This window comes from Salvelinus sp. IW2-2015, linkage group LG37 (assembly GCF_002910315.2).
Source record: "Salvelinus sp. IW2-2015 linkage group LG37, ASM291031v2, whole genome shotgun sequence".
NCBI classification, from domain to species: domain Eukaryota; kingdom Metazoa; phylum Chordata; class Actinopteri; order Salmoniformes; family Salmonidae; genus Salvelinus; species Salvelinus sp. IW2-2015.
In genome coordinates this window covers 10,407,472-10,428,654 of record NC_036876.1, presented here as the reverse complement: position 1 = coordinate 10,428,654, position 21,183 = coordinate 10,407,472, and the positions used below count along the sequence as shown (strand labels likewise).

At 43.1% G+C, this 21,183-nt stretch overlaps 2 protein-coding genes across 3 annotated transcripts in view; one reads left to right on the top strand and one right to left on the bottom strand.

The window, feature by feature from the left end:
• LOC111960442 (B-cell scaffold protein with ankyrin repeats) overlaps positions 1-11,673 on the bottom strand; it is a 31,765-nt gene extending 20,092 nt beyond the window's left edge. The window contains exons 1-5 of the mRNA XM_023982435.2: positions 11,548-11,673; positions 10,443-10,838; positions 3,571-3,734; positions 3,137-3,275; positions 2,279-2,421 (exon numbers count right to left, since the gene is read on the bottom strand). Coding sequence (XP_023838203.1) covers positions 2,279-2,421; positions 3,137-3,275; positions 3,571-3,734; positions 10,443-10,838; positions 11,548-11,557 — 852 coding nt within the window. The 5' untranslated portion in view covers positions 11,558-11,673. The remainder of the gene's footprint in view (positions 1-2,278; positions 2,422-3,136; positions 3,276-3,570; positions 3,735-10,442; positions 10,839-11,547) is intronic.
• Positions 11,674-14,804: 3,131 nt separating this feature from the next.
• The window catches only part of LOC111960463 (protein phosphatase 3 catalytic subunit alpha), a 108,887-nt gene continuing 102,508 nt past the window's right edge, over positions 14,805-21,183 (top strand). For both annotated transcript variants that reach the window (XM_023982478.2, XM_070437955.1), the window contains exon 1: positions 14,805-15,103. In XM_023982478.2, coding sequence (XP_023838246.1) covers positions 15,037-15,103 — 67 coding nt within the window. In that variant the 5' untranslated portion in view covers positions 14,805-15,036. The remainder of the gene's footprint in view (positions 15,104-21,183) is intronic.

Here is a 21,183-nt window from a genome sequence, read left to right as displayed (position 1 = left end):
GCACCAGTCTATCACAGTGCCATCCGTTTTGTCACCAAAGCCCCATATACTACCCACACTGCGACCTGTACACTCTCGTTGGCTGGCCCTCGCTTCATACTCGTCGCCAAACCCACTGGTTCCAGGTCATCTACAAGACCCTGCTAGGTAAAGTCCCCCCTTATCTCAGCTCGCTGGTCACCATAGCAACACCTACCTGTAGCACGCGCTCCAGCAGGTTTATCTCTCTGGTCACCCCCAAAACCAATTCTTCCTTTGGCCGCCTCTCTTCCAGTTCTCTGCTGCCAATGACTGGAACGAACTACAAAAATCTCTGAAACTGGAAACACTTATCTCCCTCACTAGCTTTAAGCACCAGCTGTCAGAGCAGTCATAGATTACTGCACCTGTACATAGCCCATCTATAATTTAGCCCAAACAACTACCTCTTTACCTACTGTATTTATTTATTTATTTTGCTCCTTTGCACCCCATTATTTCGTCTCTTTACTTTGGCTTTCTTCCACTGCAAACCAACCATTCCAGTGTTTTTATTTTTTATTTTACTTGCTGTGTTGTATTTACTTCGCCACCATGGCCTTTTTATTTTTATTTATTTTTTATACATATATTTGTTTGCCTTCACCTCCCTTATCTCCTCACTTGCTCACATTGTATATAGACTTATTTTTTCACTGTATCATTGACTATATGTTTTGTTTTACTCCATGTGTAACTATGTGTTGTTGTATGTGTCGAACTGCTTTGCTTTATTCTTGGCAGGTCGCAATTGTAAATGAGAACGTGTTCTCAATTTGCCTACCTGGTTAAATAAAGGTTAAATAATAAAATAAATAAAATAATAATCCTCGTAAAAAATTCCCTGTCTTAGGTCAGTTAGGATCACCACTTTATTTTAAGGATGTGAAATGTCAGAATAAAGTAGAGAGAATGATTTATTTCAGCTTTTATTTCTTTCATCACATTCCCAGTGGGTCAGACGTTTACATACACTAATTTTTATTTGGTAGCATTGCTTTAAATTGTTTAACTTGGGTCAAACGTTTCGGGTAGCCTAACACAAGCTCTCACAATAAGTTGTGGTGAATTTTGGCCCATTCCTCCTGACAGAGCTGTTGTAACTGAGTCAGGTTTATAGCGTCCTTGCTTACACACACTTTTTCAGTTCTGCCCACCAAATTTTCTATAGGATTGAGGTCAGGGCTTGATGGCCACTCCAATACCGTGACTTTGTTGTCTTAAGCCATTTTGCCACAACTTTGGAAGTATGCTTGGAGTCATTGTCCATTTGGAATACCCATTGTGACCAAGCTTTAACTTCCTGACTGATGTTTTGAGATTTTGCTTCAATATATCCACAGAATTTTCCTCCCTCATGATGCCATCTATTTGTGTGAAGTGCACCAGTCCCTCCTGCAGCAAAGCACCCCAACAACATGATGCTGCCACCCTCGTGCTTCACGGTTGGGATGGTGTTCTTCGGTTTGCAAGCATCCCCTTTTTCCTCCAAACATAACAATGGTTATTATGGCCAAACAGTTATATTTTTGTTTCATCAGACCAGAGGACATTTCTCCAAAAAGTATGATCTTTGTTCCCATGTGCAGTTGCAAACCGTAGTCTGGCTTTTTTATGGCGGTTTTGGAGCAGTGGCTTCTTCCTTGCTGAGCAGCCTTTCAGGTTATGTCGATATAGGACTCGTTTTACTGTGGATATAGATACTTTTGTACCTGTTTCCTCCAGCATCTTCACAAGGTCCTTTGCTGTTGTTTCTGGGATTGATTCGCACTTTTCTCACCAAAGTTCATTCATCTCTAGGAGACAGAACGCGTCTCCTTCCTGAGCGGTATGACAGCTGCGTGGTCCCATGGTGTGTTATACTTGCGTACTATTGTTTGTACAGATGAACGTGGTACCTTCAGGCATTTGGAAATTGCTCCCAAGGATGAACCAGACTTGTGGAGGTCTACAATTTTTATTCTGAGGTTTGGCTGATTTATTTGATTTTCCCATGATGTCAAGCAAAGAGGCACTGAGTTTGAAGGTAGGCCTTGAATACATCCAAGTCAGAGCCGTCCAGAGTAGTGATGTTGGACAGGCGGGCAGGTGCAGGCAGCGATCGGTTGAAGAGCATGCATTTAGTTTTACTTGTATTTAAGAGCAATTGGAGGCCACGGAAGGAGAGTTGTATGGCATTGATTAAATGTCAGGAATTGTGAAAAACTGAGTTTAAATGTATTTGGCTAAGGTGTATGTAAACTTCCGACTTCAACTGTACCTGGCACATGAAGTCCACAGGGTCTGCCACCCTGGTCAGAAGGCGAGCCATCTCCTCCATGCTGCTGTAGTACTGCAGATGGGCCTTCCCCATCGCCACCCCACTACAGTACAGTGTTACGCCCACACTTCCTGCTTGGAAGTCTGCAACAGGAAAACAAATTATATAAACTTGTTTCATAAGCATTGCGCATCATCATTTTAGAAACCATGGTGTTTTGTTGTGTGCTCTTTGACAAGGTCATCAAGTCGCTCTAGGGTCATTCCATGTCATTTCAGCACCCATGACATCTACCCTCCCAGTGTTCTGAAATTATTTGTTGCTGGAAACAGATAATATTAGCATTCCTGGGACATTATTTTGTTGACATTTTATTTGCTCTCCTTGTAATTAAGCTAATTGATTGCACTCAAATTGGCCCTTTTAATTTCTCAGATTCAGATATGATTCAACATAAATAGTACTCAACATCCGATTTGGACCAAACTTCTTCCTACCATTGAGTAAGACATGAGGAATCCCAAATATGAAAATAAATTCTGTGGTCAATTTAATGTAACAAATGGCAGCTCTCTGAGGGCTATCCGTATGGTGAAGGGGGTCCGTGGGAGCCCTTTGATCATTTTTGGCGATTCCTAACATCTTCCTCATTGGTAGGAAGAATTATGTTCCAAATCAGATGTTAGGTACTATATTTATTGAATATTATATGAATCCTGTTCATCTAATCTGTTTCTAATTATAGAAACGATTTCATAACAATCTGAAACGGTGAGGGTCGAAATCCTATTTCTTGTGCTTTTTGGAGGTGGAATGACTCTCTACAATAAGCATCAATGCCATTGAATTTGCACATACCTGCTGCGTTCACACAGAGGGTGTGTTTGTTCCAGTGGACAGGTTTCACTCTCACCCTCTGTTTACTCCTACTGAACTCAACCTCAGCATCTTTACTGGCTACAGTATCTTTTAAAAGAATGAACACATCGCCTGGCGTCTACAGGAGGGAGAACACAAAACATAAACGTACTGTAACAATAGAAAAAGTACATTGGTTGCCATTCTGACCATCTAAAAAGCAGCTCTATTACATGTTTAAAAAAAAAAAAATTAAAAAAAAAAAAAAACTGTAAACAACCAAAAAACCCAAACCAATTTGAAATGTAAAAGTATGCATTTTGGATCTATATTGTTTGCATACATCTTGTTACAGTACATTTTATGTACGACTGGCTGAATAAGTCATGTCACTGAATGCTTTGATGTTGCCTCCTGACATGTTAGTGCCTCACCCCACAGGGAACTCTGGAGGGGACCAGCAGCATGTTGTTGGGTTTGGTACTGGAGGCTCCGGTAGACTGCCTGCTCTCCAACTTTTGGTTTAACTCCAGCTTTAGATCCGGTCCTGTCAACTTCCCAGGAACAGCACTGACATTCCCTGCTGCAGCCTGGTGCCCTGTGGAAGGCCCACCGACAGTCAATCCAACATTAAATACTTAGTGTTTCCCCTACCATCGTATTTGGTGCCAGATGGCCTTACATTTAGGCCATTTAGCAGACACTCTTTTCCAGAGCAACTTCTCTTTTTTTAACCTTTATTTAACTAGGCAAGCCAGTTAAGAACAAATTCTTAGTTACAATGATTTTTCCCTAGTCAGCTCTGGGATTTTTTTATTTCTTTTTATTGAATATCCGAAACATACAATATACCTACAGTGAAGCCGCTCAACAACTACATCATACCAGTCATCCAACAGACTCCCATTCAGAGCGACACACAGAAGCATCCAGGGTCAATGCCCTGCTCAAGGGCACGTTGACTGATCTCCCACCAGGCCAAAAAACGTGAACCCAAACCTTCCAAGATCCCCCCCCACAGTTCCCCAATAGCTGTCCCTCAACCATTCGAGACCCCTTCCAAGATCCAAGAAGAAAAATTTAAAAATACAATTAATTCCATTCCCCACCCCCAAGAACCCCTCCCCCCCAATGCACCAACAACCAAGAGAATGAACTTAAGAGAACAAATAAAAAGAGAGAAGAAAACAGCAAACAACAATGCAATTTTTTTTAAAATAAATACACAAAAACTAAAATAAATAAAAGGACATAAAGGACATCTAAAATCATAACAGCAATGCCAACTGCCCATCTTGGTGTTGCTTTGGGCCTTTGTCTCACAAAATTATTTTGGCTCAAGTACTTCAATTTTGTTCGTAAATCATGAGATTCAAATATCCCAAGCAACAGTGAACATCTACATTTCTGAGTTGCTTTAAAATCTACATTTGAGTTTTACAGTAGTTTACAAAGATTATCCAGAACTGGCTGTGCGTGTCACAGCAGGATGAGACTAAGTAGGGTATATTTGGATTTGCATAAAGAGAGATAATGGCCACTGGTGATGAAAGAGGAAAGGGAGAATTTGAATGATGAGACACACCGGCAGACAAACATACCTTTTGGACTTCCCGTCCATTTTAGATCACTTAAGCAATGAGGGGGGGAAAACAATATGGATGGCAGCAGATGGTTTTGAATTTCTCAGAAAACTCTTACTGGGTAGCAGAGAGTAGAGAGTGACTCAGGAAATAATTACTGTCAAATTCCTCAGAATATGTAGTGTTCTCATGGAAACCGAGGTCAAACTGAACCCAAGCTACTGTCTAACAGAGGCAGCACTTAACTAGAGTCAGGGACATTGTGTTCCTACACTTTGTGTCCACATCTGATGCCCGGGGCAACTACCTAATTTTTGTTTTGTTTTTGGGAAACAGGATTTTGAGGGGGAAAATAGCTAACTTCCTGAAATTCTACACATTTGCCATGGTGCAAAGAGAAACATGTGCAGATTTATAGCTAATCTCATGCTGGACTATCAAAATAAAGTGACCTACATATTTTGCCATGAGGTTGAGAGAAAAATGTACTGATTTAAAGTTAGGGTGGGCTAGAGGTCTGACCTCCCATTCTTTGCTACTTTACTAACTTGAGTGTTGACTTGAGCTACAGGTATAGGCTATCTGTGATTTGACAATGCCCAGTTGTATGGAAATTGCTGTGCGGACGTAGCTTGTGCAGCAAGTCCACTAATTCGTTTCTGAGGCAATTGCTTGAAAAATCATCAAATTCAACAGATATACAGCTGAAGTCGGAAGTTTACATACACCTTAGCCAAATACATTTAAACGCAGTTTTTCACAATTCCTGACATTTAGTCCAAAGATTCCCTGTCTCAGGTCAGTTAGGATCACAATAAATTACTATTTGGAAGCATTTCCTTTAAATTGTTTAACTTGGGTCAAACGTTTCAGGTAGCCTTCCACAAGCTTCTCACAATAAGTTGGGTGAATTATGCCTACCACTGTTGTGTCGTCTGCAAACTTAATGATGGTGTTGGAGTCGTGCCTGGCCATGTAGTCATGGGTGAACAGGGAGTACAAGAGGGGACTGAGCACGCACCCGTGAGGGGATCCAGTGTTGAGGATCAGTGTGGCAGATGTGTTGCTACCTAGCCTCACCACCTGGGGGTGGCCCGTCAGGAAGTCCAGGATCCAATTGCAGAGGGAGGTGTTTAGTCCAAGGATCCTTATCTTAGTGATGAGCTTTGAAGGTACTGTGGTGTTGAACGCTGAGCTGTCGTCAATGAATAGCATTCTCACGTAGGTGTTCCTTTTGTCCAGGTGGGAAAAGGCAGTGTGGAGTGCAATAGAGATTGCATCATCTGTGGATCTGTTTGGGCGGTGTGCAAATTGGAGTGGGTCTAGGGTTTCTGGGATAATGGTGTTAATGTGAGCCATTTACCAGCCTTTTAAAGCACTTCATGGCTATGGATGTGAGTGCTACGGGTCTGTAGTCATTTAGGCAGGTTGCCTTAGTGTTTTGGGGCACATGGACTATGGTGGTCTGCTTGAAACATGTTGGTATTACGGACTCAATCAGGGACATATTGAACATTTCCGTGAAGACACCTGCCAGTTGGTCAGCACATACCCAGAGCACACAGCCTGGTAATCCGTCTGGCCCCGCGGCCTTGTGAATGTTAACCTGTTTAAAGGTGTTTCTCACGTTTGCTACGGAGAGTGTGATCACACAGTCGTCCGGAACAGCTGATGCTCTCAATCATGCCGCAGTGTTGCTTGCCTCGAAGCGAGCATAGAAGTGATTTAGCTCGTATGGTAGGCTTGCGTCACTGGGCAGCTTGCGGCTGTGCTTCCCTTTGTAGTCTGTAATAGTTTGTATGCCCTGCCACATAAGACGAGCGTCGGAGCCGGTGTAGTACGATTCAATCTTAGCCCTGTATTGGCGCTTTGCCTGTTTGATGGTTCGTTGGAGGGCATAGCAGGATTTCTTATAAGCTTCCGGGTTAGAGTCCCGCACCTTGAAAGCGGCAGCTCTACCCTTTAGCTCAGTGTGAATGTTGCCTGTAATCCATGGTATCTGGTTGGGGTATGTACACAGTCACTGTGGGGGTGATGTCCTCGATGCACTTATTGATGAAGCCAGTGACTGATGTGGTGTACTCCTCAATGCCATCGGAAGAATCCCGGAACATATTCCAGTCTGTGATAGCAAAACAGTCCTGTAGTTTAGCATCTGCTTCATCTGACCACTTTTTTATAGACCGAGTCACTGGTGCTTCCTGCTTTAATTTTTGCTTTAAGCAGGAATCAGGAGGATAGAGTTGTGGTCAGATTTACCAAATGGAGGGCGAGGGAGAGCTTTGTACGCGTCTCTGTGTGGAGTACAGGTGATCTAGAATTTCTTTCCCTCTGGTTGCACATTTAACAGCCATGATTCCGTGAAACATAAGATGTTACAATTTTTGATGTCCTGTTGGTAGGATATTCATGATCGTACCTCATCTAATTTATTGTCCAATGGTTGTACGTTGGCAAGTAATATTGACGGGAACGGCAGCTATCCCACTCGCCATCTGCGGATCCTTACGAGGCACCCCGCTCTGTGTCCTCTGTACCTGCGTCTCTTTCTCTTGCCAATGATGGGGATGTTGGCTTGTCGGGTGTCTGATGTACATCCTGATGTACCTCTGCTTGTTGAAGACAAAATCTTTGTCTAATCCGAGGTGAGTGATCACTGTCCTGATATCCAGAAGCTCTTTTTTGCCGTAAGATACGGTGGCAGAAACATTATGTACAAAATAAGTTACAAATAATACAACAAAAAAAACATAGCACAATTTGTTAGGTGCCCGTAAAACTGCTGCCACTTCTTCCAGCGCCATTAGTCAAATTATCACAGATTTACTGTGATAATTGTGCATTCAACAATTCCAACTATGTAGCCAAAACATCCACCATATATACAGTATATACACACACTGTCACGGCCGTTGAAAAAAGAGGACCAAGGTGCAGCGTGGTGAGTGTACATACTTTTAATAGTAGATGTCGCCAACAAAACAAAACCAAAACAAACCGTGAAGCTTGAGGCAATGTGCCATCAAACAAAGTTAACTTCCCACAAAGACCGGTGGAAAAAAGGGCTACCTAAGTATGGTTCTCAATCAGAGACAACGATAGTCAGCTGCCTCTGATTGAGAACCACACCCGGCCAAACACAAAGAAATAGAAAACATAGAAATAAAGAAACTAGAATGCCCACCCTAGTCACAACCTGGCCTAACCAAAATAGAGAATAAAAGCCTCTCTATGGCCAGGGCGTGACATTACACACCGCCCCCCCCCCCCAAAAGTGCGGACTTCGGCCGCAAAACCTGACTCTAAAGGGGAGGGTCCAGGTGGGCCTCCTTACGGCGGCGGCTCTGGTGCGGGACGTAGACCCCCCTCCGCCTCTGGCTCCCCCCACTTTGGTGGCGCCTCTGGTGCGGGGACCCTCTCCGCCGACCCCGGACTGGGCACCTCGTAGCGGGCCCGGACTGGAGACCGTCGCTGGGGGCTCCGGACTGGAGACCGTCGCTGGAGGCTCCGGACTGGAGACCGTCGCTGGAGGCTCCGGCATGGAGGCCGTCGCTGGAGGCCCCGGACTGGAGGCCCCGGACTGGAGACCGCCGCTGGAGGCTCCGGACTGGAGACCGCCGCTGGAGCAGCGGACTGGAGACCGTCGCTGGAGGCCTGGTCCGTGGAGGAGGCATGGGATGAACCAGGCTGGGGAGACCTACTGGAGCCTGGTGTTGGAGGAGGCACAGGATGAACCAGGCTGTGGGGGAGCACTGGAGATCTGGTGGCGTAGCCTTGGCACCACTCTTCCAGGCTGAATGCCCACTCTAGCCCGGCACGTGTGGGAGCTGGAACAGGCCTCACTGGGTTCTCCTGGCGAACTGGGGAAACCGTGTGTAGAGCCGGCGCAGGACTCACCGGGCTGTGGAGCGCACTGGAGGTCTGGAGCGCCAAGCTGGCACAAGACGTGCAGGGCTGGGGAGGCACACAGGAGGCCTGGTGCGTGGGGCTGGCACAGTCTTCACCAGGACTAGTATGAAGAGCTGACTCAGGTGGCATCAACCCGAGGACACGCTCCGTAGGGCGAATGTCGTGCCTCATGCACCAACACAGCAGCTCTCTCATAGCTCTCTCCTCCAATCTCCCATCAACTCCTTCACGGTCTCTGCTTCACTACCTTCGCTCCCCTCCAAGTTCACCCCGACTGGCTTTGGTTCCATCCTCGGCTCTTTTGGGGGGCTGCCTCTCCTGGCCACGCTGCTTGGTCCTTTGTTGGTGGTGGGAAGTTCTGTCACGGCCGTTGAAAAAAGAGGACCAAGGTGCAGCGTGGTGAGCGTACATACTTTTAATATTAGATGTCGCCAACAAAACAATAAACAATACCAAAACAAACCGTGAAGCTTAAGGTAATGTGCCATCAAACAAAGTTAACTTCCCACAAAGACCGGTGGAAAAAAGGGCTACCTAAGTATGGTTCTCAATCAGAGACAACGATAGACAGCTGCCTCTGAGAACCACACCCGGCCAAACACAAAGAAATAGAAAACATAGAAATAAAGAAACTAGAATGCCCACCCTAGTCACACCCTGGCCTAACCAAAATATATATATACACACACACACACACTGAACAAAAACAGAAAACGCAACAGGTAAAGTGTTGTACCCATGTTTCATGAGCTGAAATAAAATATCCCAGAAATGTTGCATAAGCACAAAAACCATCTCTAAACTTGTGTAGAAATTTGTTTAGATCCTTATGAGTGAGCATTTCCCATTTGTCAAGATAATACATCCACCTGACAGGTGTGGCATATCAAGAATCTGATTAAACATCATGATCATGACACAGGTGCACCTTCTGTTGGGGACAATAAAAGGCTACTCTAAAATGTGCAGCTTTGTCACACAACATAAGCAATTGGCATGCTGACTACAGGAATATCCACCAGAGTTGTTGACAGAGAATTGAATGTTATTTTCTCTACCTTACCATAACCTGCCTCCAACATAATTTTAGAGAATTTGGCAGTACATCCGACCCGGCCTCACAACCGCAGACCACGTGTATGGCGTCATGTGGGCGAGAGGTTTTCTGATCTCAACGTTGTGTACAGAGTGCCCCATGGTGGCGCTGGGGTTATGGTATGGGCAGGCATAAACTATGGACAACGAACCCGATTGCATTTTAGCAATGGAAATTTGAATGCACAGATATACTGTGATGAGATCCTGAGGCCCTTCGTCATACCATTCATCCGCCGCCATCACCTAATGTTTCAGCATGATAATGCACAGCCCTATGTCGCAAGGTTCTGTACACAATTCCTCAAACATGTCCCAGTTCTTCCATGGTCTGCATACTCACCAGAAATGTCACCCATTGAGCATGTTTGGGATGCTCTGGATCGATGTGTACGCTCCAGAGCCCGCTAATATTCAGCAACTTCGCACAGCCATTGAAGAGGAGTGGGACAACATTCCACAGACTACAATCAACAGCCTGATCAACTTCATGCGAAGGAGATGTGTCGCGCTGCATGAGGCAAATAGTGGTAACACCAGATACTGACTGACTGGTTTTCTGATCCACGCACCTACCTCCCACTTGTTGCCTCAGGAATGAATACAATTATTATTGTATAATTCATTATTGAATAAGCATAAAATAACTATTTTGCTGACCCTCTACACTGCACCCAACCTCCCACGATCCCTCTCTCTGCCCTCCCCTTCCCCTGTACCTCTCTGCACAATATCGGTCACAGCCGACAGGTACTCATGGGCGTCTTGCTCGCTGGATATCTGCAGACACTCGTCCCCCTTGAGGGGCACCACCTCCAGGAGGGGCGCCAGGCTGTCTACCCCACACAGAAGCACCACCACGTGGGCCGCAGGCTTCAGCACCCGGGCCAGGAAGAAGCGGCGGAGCTGGCACAGGCCCTCTAGCATTCCCCTGGAGAGGATTAACAGCTTGACCTTGTACTGGCCAAGTCGCAGAAAGTCCTCCCGCCGGCTGGTCACTGTGGCGATGTCGTAGCAACAGATCCCTCCCTCCCAGACGGGCCCGGCGAAGATAGAGCGCAGGTATACAGCCCACTGCTCTGCCTCCGCCTCATAGATGATGAGCAGGTCCTCGGCTAAAAGAGGATGATGGAAATAGGGAGATTTTCACAGGTGCAATGCCACTAATAAAAGCCTCATATTGCAAATCAAACCAATATGTAATATGTTGTAAATGTGTTTTATCCATCCATGTTCAAATCAGTCTCTCTATGAAAAACATGACCTTATGCTTTACGGGGCTCCATCTCCCTTGATAGATACAAGTTATTTGACTAAATGTTGCTGCTAAATAATATGACTAAAATATTACTAACACATTTCGCATTAAACTAATCAGGTAAGTAAGAGTCATCATATTGTTGAACTGATTGAATGTAGCATCTGGTAGACTGACTACGAAATTGCTTTTAATTATGTATAATTAAAAGCATGTATAATTATGAAACTTTTAATTATGTATATGAAATGATAGTAATCTCTTCACAAGTTTGATATGAACATTGGTATGGTTGAATATACTTTGAATTAAGTCATCATAGTTTTCTTAAACATTTACTTGGTCATAAGAGAAGCACAATAATAGTAAGTGTACCAGATTCTTCCACATCATAATGCTAACAGTGTAGCAGATTCTTCAACGTCATAATGCACAATTACAGCTGTGAAGTATCAAATAACAATATTCCAAAAGCAATATCACAAAAAACTCAAATGTAATTGCAGAGAAGCACAAGAGACACAAAAGTCTAAGAATTTATCAAAAAGTTCAGAAGGTCTACTCACCTGAGCTCATTTTTCACCTCTGTCTGTGTGAGAGTCCTTCTCTCCGCTGTGATAAAGAAAAACAACTCGCCACACACGGGCTCTATTGTTTGCAATTGGTCTGATAAGGGCAGGGAGCTTCCTGCTTGTCAAGATCAGACAGAGAGATGGGGCAGAACATGGTGGCTGGATTTCCAGATGTCTAGCCTTTACCTGATCTATGGAGGAAGGAGCATAATATAAAATAAAATAAACTGTACCCTTGATAAGAATATACGAATAATAAGAATAATTAACAAGCAAAGACAAAAAAATACTAAATGTAACTTATAGACCCATTTATAGAGAAACTTCAGAGGCAGAAATAAAAAAGATAGCAAAGTTTTTAAAGGCTCCAGGTTTAGATTTGCTCGTTTGAAACAGATTAACTTGGACCCCAAAGCCATCAAAGGCTCTAAACACATGAAACCAACTGCAAAACGAAACATCATTACAGTGGCATTACTATCTAACAATAAACATAATGAACATTGTCAAACTTAAACAAATACTGATAAGTACAATCGGCCATGGCACAAACCTTTCTTCCCAAACAGACTGCATGGTTCTCAAAATAAGCCTACCTGGTTAAATAAAGGTAAAAAATAAATAAAATAAAAAATGGTTTCCTTCAAGGAAATACTGGCAAAACAACAGTGCAGTACAACCTCTACACAATGCGACTAAGCTCTCACCTGTACAGGTCTAAGGGGTTTTGACTAGATTGCGTACAACTACGACCAGAAGTAATTTTTCATAGCAGATTAGGACAGATTTTTAGCTAACCCTAACCCTAACCCTAACTCTAACCCTAACCCTAACCCTAACCCTAACCCTAACCCTAACCCTAACCCTAACCCTAACCCTAACCCTAACCCTAACCCTTTTCCTAACCTGCTACATAAACTTTCCTAACCTGCTGCAAAAAGTCCCTTCTGGTCACAGCTGGTCTAAGGGGTGCTTTTAGACCTTTTCACATGTTCACCACTAATTAGAGTTCCCTGGGAAACACAGACCAAAACTACGGTTCCTATATTGTCACATTAACATGAATTGGGTTATTCATGCCCATAGGGTTCACAGGGGCACGTGCCCCCTCAGATTTGTCCTGTTTAAAAAATATATATCTCCCAAAGTCATAACTAGCTACCAGTTGCCATGGCGCCGTGAGGTCGCCTAGGCAGAGAGCTCCTTTAAATGTGTAAATATTTTATTGTTTTATGTGTTTTTTTTTATATAAAATGTTTTTATCAACGTTTTATTTTGTTAGTTTAGGACCAGCAAGTTAGTTATTTTTGTCAAGATAGCTCAGAGGCTAGTGAGCCAGCCTTTGTTTTTATTTGAAACTGAAGATAACACAGGCTTGGACATCACAGATGCTCGTTGTAGTTTTGACTGGATCTCTCACTCCAAGGTGTATTATATCAATAATTGATGGGTAGTGAGCCTCTGGCGCCAGAGTGAGATCTAGCGGACGCCGGCTTCCCACAGGTGGTTGGCCTGATGATACGGACCTGTCTTACTGACCCCCCCCNCCCCCCCCCCCAACACACACACACACACACTGAATGAGACCACCGATTCCCCCTTACCCAAGCCTGCTTCAGGGCATCAGAGAAGCTGAGAACAGTGTGGAGGAGGAGAGTGCTGAGAGTGGAGAGTGAAGGCTCTTGACTGACTTTCAGGAGACTGTATGTTTGGACTATGTGCAGCCCACTGGAGTAGGATGTGACCTGGACGCATGCCCCAGCCTCTGTTTCAGACTATTGTCCAGGCCAAGAACTACATATACTTTGTTTTTTGTTTTAAGCATCTTTGAGATGATGAAATACATTTATTATTATTATTACCAAGAAGCCATTTCATGCTATCAAGTTAGAGTAGCTAGCTTGTCTGACTATCTTAGCTGGCATGACTGCTGGCAAAGTTGGTATACTGTAGAAAAGCAAGCAATTACTAAATGTACTGAATAAGACTCACATTCCTTTCAATCTTTTACCCAGATTTTAGCAGAGATGCAGAGAAGCGTATTTAGTTTCTTTAAAAAAAGTATCACCAGCCAGGAGGATACATACCGCTCAAGAGGTATGCTTAAATACACAGATTAATAAACCGATGTTTAAGATAGAATTGTGATTATGGCTCTAGGTTGCAGGAAAATGCTGTTTCAGGTGTTTGAAAAATGCTACACTCTCCAAAACCCCACCGGCCATTCTCACATACTTTGTGCCCGCTCAGATTTTTGGGATGCATGAGGTCCCTGGGTGGATTGATCATTTCTATTCCACATAAAGAATAAAAACTTTCGCTATATGGATCCAATGCTGGAACCCTATTGTAATTGGTGGGATTACTATTTTTCTGCCTTTAAAGTGGCTACAATTTTAACATGGTATAACCAGATCAATCCCAAATTGAGCGCAAATTGACTGCCATTCAATTATGGAGATCACTTGATTGGTATAAGCAATTGGTATCCACTGTTAAATCCTTCCAGACTTCCACAAGTGAGTAGGGCAAAGATAGGACCTGTATGTCGATTTGGGATTGAGCCAGACAGTCACCAAACTGAACTGGTTGGGGTTAGTCTACTTTTCCTCTATTAGAATGTCTTTAAATGTCCACATGGTGGTGCTGTAATAACAACCGAATTGAACTGTCTCTAAACTAGTCTAGTTATAAATCCCAAAATCTGAACTGTCTATTAACTACTTACAACCCACCCTTTACAACCTCACTAACAGTGTTGTGAAGCGTTTATGCTGAATACATGCACCAACGTGGAGCTAAAGAATATATAGGCCTGTTGATTCACCCTGTGCGCCATGATGTGAAATCGAATTCAACTACTCTCTAGCCTCGTGGTGCTCACTCAAAACAGTGAATCTTTTGCCATCTAAATTGCATGACATTTTGCATGATGACAACTCTAAACCCTTCAAGAGAGATTGAGTGAAGTTTAGAGACTGAGATTAAGCAGAACTGGTAGGATCCAGCGCACGACTCTGGAGTTGCAGGCCAACGCTACCCATGATTGATGTTACAATGTTGCAACATACAGAAGAGGGAACTGATGTGTTACAACACTGCACATATAACCTATAAAAACATGTTAGACATACACAGACTGAAACAAAACGAGTCCGTCGGCAAAGGGGAATATGAACACAGAGGTCTAGTCTCTGCCACCAATAGAAGAGCAAATATATATGTGGGCGTGTCTTACCAACTGCAGGCTAGGTTGCGCGCACAGCGCTGGGAGAGAGAACTTGATACAGAGTAACAGTAAATCACACGGACCTACAGTATACCAGTGTTGAAATTTGTAATCCTATTGCATGTATTTTTGGCTAGTGAAAGGAGCAAGTGAGATCACTGCGATCTCCCATTTGGATAGAGTTGATTTGTTGGGTAAGGACAACATCGGATCTTTTTCAGGCACAGTTCAAATATATTTGAATATATAGCACCATGGAAATGTCCGAAAACAAGCCGAATGATGATCCGAAGTTATCTACGACTGACAGGATGGTAAAATGTAAGTGTACAATTAATTGATGTTGATCATAAACAGTTGCTGCGTTGCTTTTTATTTTGGTCATGAAGTCACACACTGCTGCCATAGACGAATGTCTCTCCCTCTCAACACATTACAATTCTAGTCTTATTGTACCCTAATGGTCTGCTCAATTGGAAATCTGGTTATGGAGAAAAAGGGTGTTAGCCGTGAGATACGACACCGGCTAGGCAATCTGTAAAAGTAGGAAGTACGGGTGTTATTACAAGAGTTGTAGGCATTCAATGTTTGCATTTAATGTCTTGCAACATGCTTGTTGGATATGGTCCTATATTGTTTAACATCCGCAAATACAATAATATATATGTTTTTTCTTCTTTTAAATTACCATAAAATACATGACTTGTAGCCACACACATCTCTTCTGTATGAACATGGACGAATCATGTAGGGCAGGCTATCCAGTGATTGTACAACTATTATTCCATGGTTAAAAGTTAGACGTTTCCCCCCTATTTTGGAGTCCATACATAATAGAGTGACACATGTATCTGTTTTTGGCTAGCCCCCATGTTTGATGTTTGCCCCCATGGTAGGTTACTGTAGTCTATGGTGTCTAGAAACCACATGGGGGAATGAAATCACTATTGATTTAAACACAGAGTTAGGTTTGACTCTATACTCTACACAGTGTAAAAATAGTGTGTAAATAGTTTTACATTTGCTATGAATGCTAGTAATCATCCCCTGCCACATCAAATCAAATGTTCTGTCACATGCGCCTAATACAAGAGGTGTAGACCTTACCGTGAAATCCTTACTTACTTACAAGCCCTTAACCAACAATGCAGTTCAAGAAATAGAGTTAAGAAAATATTTACTGAATAACTAAAGTCATTTTTTTAAATATAAAGTAACACAATAAAATAACAATAACGAAGCTATATACAGGGGGTACTGGTACTGAGTCAATGTGCGGTGGTAGAGATTAGTCGAGGTAATTTGTACATGTAGGTAGGGGTAAAGTGACTATGCATAGATAATAAACAGCGAGTAGCAGCAGTGTAAAAACAAAGGGGTGGGGGGGTCAATGTAAATAGTCCGGACGGACATTTTGATTAATTGTTCAGCAGTCCTATGGCTTGGGGTAGAAGCTGAGAGGCTTGGGGTAGGAGCCTTTTGGACCTAGACTTTGCGCTCCGGTACCGCTTGCAATTCGGTAGCAGAGAACAGTCTATGACTTGGGTGACTGGAGTTTTTGACAATTCTTTGGGCCTTCCTCTGACACCGCCTAGTATATAGGTCCTGGATGTCAGGAAGCTTGGTCCCAGTGATGTACTGGTCCGTACGCATTACCCTCTGTAGCGCCTTACGGTAGGATGCTGAGCAGTTGTCATACCAGGCAGTGATGCAACTGGTCAGGATGCTCTCGAGGGTGCAGCTGTAGAACTTTTAGAGGACCTGGGGACCCATGCCAAATCTTTTCAGTCTCCTGAAGGGGAAAAGGTGTTGATGACTGTCTTGGTGTGTTTGGACCATGATAGTTTGTTGGTGATGTGGACACCAAGGAACTTGAAACTCCCGACCCGCTCCACTACAGCCCCGTCAATGTTATTGGGGGCCTGTTCGGCCCTCCTTTTCCTGTAGTACATGACCAGATCCTTTGTCTTGCTCACATTGAGGGAGAGGTTGTTGTCCTGGCACCACACTGCCAGGTATCTGACCTCCTTCCTATAGGCTGTCTCATCATTGTCGTGATCAGGCCTACCACCATTGTGTCGTCAGCAAATTTAATGATGGTGTTGGAGTCGTGCTTGGCCACGCAGTCGTGGGTGAGCAGGGAGTACAAGAGGGGACTAAGCACGCACCCCTGAGGGGCCCCAGTGTTGAGGATCAGCGTGTCAAATGTGCTGTTTCCTACCCTACCACCTGGAGGCGGCCCGTCAGGAAGTCCAGGATCCAGATGCAGAGGGAGGTGTTTAGTCCCAGGGTCTTTAGCTTAGTGATGAGCTTTGAGGGCACTATGGTGTTGAACGCTGAGCTGTAGTCAATGAACAGCATTCTCAACATAGGTGTTCCTTTTGTCCAGATGAGAAAGGGCAGTGTGGAGTGCGATTGAGATTGCGTCATCTGTGGATCTGTTGGGGCAGTATGCGAATTAGAGTGGGTCTAGGGTTTCCGGGATGATGGTATTGATTTGAGCCATGACCATCCTTTCAAAGCACTTCATGGCTACCGACGTGAGTGCTAAGGGGCAGTAGTCATTTAGGCAGGTTATCTTCCCTTTCTTGGGCACAGGGACTATGGTGGTCTGCTTGAAACATGTAGGTGTTACAGACTTGGTCAGGGAGAGTTTCAAAATGTGAGTGAAGACACTTGCCAGTTGTCCGCGCATGCTCTGAGTACACGTCCTGGTAATCTGTCTGGCCCCGCGGCCTTGTGAATGTTGCTGACATCGGTTACGGAGAGCGTGATCACACAGTCGTTCGGATCAGCTGGTGCTCTCATGCATGCTTCAGTGTTGCTTGCCTCGAAGTGAGCATAAAAGGCATTTAGCTCATCTGGTAGGCTTGCGTCACTGGGCAGCTTGCGGCTGGGGTCCCTTTGTAGTCCGTAATAGTTTTCAAGCCCTGCCACATCCCACGAGCGTCAGAGCCGGTGTAGTAGGATTCAATCTTAGTTCTGTATTGACGCTTTTTGATGGTTCGTCTGAGGGCATAGCGGGATTTCTTATAAGCTCCTTGAAAGCGTTAGCTCTGGCCTTTAGCTGAGTGCGGATGTTGCCTGTAATCCATGGCTTCTGGTTGGGATATGTACGTACAGTCATTGTGGGGAAGACGTCGTCGATGCACTTATTAATGAAGCCAGTGACTGAGGTGGTGTACTCCTCAATGCCATTGGAAGAATCCCAGAACATATTCCAGTCTGTGCTAGCAAAACAGCCCTGTAGCGTAGAATCCGTATCATCTGACCCTTCCGTTTTGAGCGAGTCACTGGTACTTCCTGCTTTCGTTTTTGCTTGTAAGCAGGAATCAGGAGGATATAAATATGGTCAGATTTGCCAAATGGAGGGCGAGGGAGAGCTTTGTATGCGTCTCTGTGTGTGGAGTAAAGGTTGTTTAGAGTTTTTTTTTTCTCTGGTTGCTGGTAGAAATGAGGAAAAACGGATTTAAGTTTGTCTGCCTTAATGTCCCCGGCCACTAGGAGCGCCACTTCTGGATGAACATTTTCTTGCTTGCTTATGGCCCTTATACAGCTCGTTGAGTGAGGTCTTAGTGCCAGCATCAGTTTGTGGTGATAAATAGACAGCTACGAATAATATAGCTGAGAACTCTCTTGGTAGATAGTGTGGTCTACAGCTTATTGTGAGGTACTCTACCTCAGGCAATACCTCAAGACTTCTTTAATATTAACATGGAGCACCAGCTGTTATTGACAAATAGACACACACCCCCGCCCCTCATCTTATCAGACGTAGCTGCTCTGTCCTGCCGATGCACGGAAAACCCAGCCAGCTCTATATTATCCGTGTTGTCGTTCAGCCACGACTCGGTGAAACATAAGATATTACAGCTTTTAATGTCCCATTGGTAGGATAATCTTGATCGTAGCTCATCCAGTTTATTTTCCAGTGATTGCACGTTGGCCAATAGGATGGATGGTAGTGGCGGTTTACCCACTCGCTGACAAATTCTCACAAAGCATGTAAATTCTTTGTTGTTGAAATTAAAACATAAATCAAAGCCTTTCCCTATTCCTTGTTTTTAGGATGGAAAACATTTAGATACATTTTTCAACCATTTTTTTTTACGTAAATACTAGGAATAAGCATAGGCTTTGACTTCTGTTCAAACAGATGGAAAAGGGGTCTTAGACAACATCTACCAGGTATTAGAAATACATCAAAACACAATAATGTTGTGTAGTTAGTATTTAGTTATTTGCCTTTCGGAAGTTTAAGAAGCATTGCTTTGTAATACTATTAGCAAAAACCCACATATCTTTAAGTTATTTTCAGATTTCTCTCCCTCATGAGGGAAAATAATTTAAGTTGACAGAAGTAACAAGTAAAGGTAGACCTACAAATTAGTGATTGTGTTTTTATTAATAACAATGTGGCTTATGATTTTTAAGTGGTTAAAATGTGTCGTTCTGTCACCAAATCGGTAACGGAGTGACTAAAACATCTGTAACAGAATGACTGCAACTGAATTGACTACAATGGGAATTCATAGTAGTCCCAAACCACAGTTGTGTCAACTGCTACTGTCCTCCCTTCTACTGGCATACTGTTATGTTCAGCTCATTACTGTTTTCTTTCCCTTTCTGTCGAGTGGTGGTCAAAGTGAGAGTGTGAAAACAGTCTGGACAACCCCTTCCTTTCTCTCTCCCTGTTTCTCTCCTCTCTCTTTCCAGTTAATGTCACCTCTCCCGGCTCTTACTGACACCTACCCATGAGTCCCCTCTCATTCCATTTACTGTAACCAGCCCTCTCACCCACTGAACACTGATTGACACAGGACATCCATGGACATTGAAATTTGGTCAGTTCAAATCTGAACCAATCATAGATGTCTGTTTCACAAGTTTGGACTGCCCTGCACTGCACAGTACTGTAGAGTAGAGTTTAGGTTAGTCAGTACAATATAACGTAGAATAGTAAGTGGACCCATGTGGCTCAATTGGTAGAGCATGACGCTTGCAACACCAGGGTTGTGGATTCGATTCCCAGTATAAAAAAGCATGAAAATTGATGCACTCTGAACAAGAGTGTCTGGAAATGTTTTAAATAAAGTACTGTAAAGTTTAGTTGAGTAGAGTGAAGTAAAGTTTAGTTCAGTACAGTAAAGTAAAGTTTAGTACAGTGAAGTTTAGTTCAGTAGAGTGGAGTTTAGTTCAGTACAGTGAAGTTTAGTTCAGTACAGTGAAGTTTAGTTCAGTACTAACTAAAGTTTAGTACAGTAGAGCACACTAGAGTTGATTAAGGCTGGGAATTGCCAGGGTCCTCACGATACGATATTATCACGATATTTAGGTGCCGATATGATACAGTATGTATTGCAAGTCCCACGTTTCACATGTGTTGTGATTCAATACTGTGATTTTTTTGCGATTCTATGTTCCAAACTGCTGCAGAAGGACAAGAGAGAGTTTTGATAGTCATGGAAATAAGTGTTGAAAACAAATTGGCTTCATATTTAAAAGAAGATTGAGAACGCGCAACAATTATATTGCAATATTGTCAATACAATATATCATAAAAAATAATATCCCAATATGTAACTGTATCTATTTTTTTTTTTTTATCACTAGATTCGAGTACACTATAATTGATTGTATTGTACTGAACTATACTCTGCTGTTTATTTATTAGTTTATTAGGATCCCCATTAGCTTTTGCAGAAGCATCAGCTTCTCTTCCTGGGGCCCACAAAAAAACACAAAACATGACAAGTAACAAAACACTGATAGACAAGAACAACCACACAAATTGAAACTACAAATATAGACAAACAATACCTCAAAAGAACAATACAAATAAAAAGTGATGAACGGAACCGTTCCGTATTTTATCGAACGGATGGCAACCCTAAGTCTAAATATTGCTGTTACATTGCACAACCTTCAATGTTATGTCATAATTATGTAAAATTCTGGCAAATTAATTACGGTCTTTGTTAGGAAGAAATGGTCTTCACACAGTTCGCAACGAGCCAGGCGACCCAAACTGCTGCATATACCCTGACTCTGCTTGCACTGAACTCAAGAGAAGTGACACAATATACCTAGTTAATATTGCCTGCTAACATGAATTTAGAGAGAGAAAAATAGTCCTATAATTCCTATAATAACTACAACCTAAAACTTCTTAACTGGGAATATTGGAGACTCATGTTAAAATGAACCACCAGCTTTCATATGTTCTCATGTTCTGAGCAAGGAACTTAAACGTTAGCTTTCTTACATGGCACATATTGCACTTTTACTTTCTTCTCCAACACTGTGTTTTTGCATTATTTAAACAAAGTTGAACATGTTTCATTATTTATTTGAGACTAAATTGATTTTATTTATGTATTATATTAAGTTAAAATAAAAGT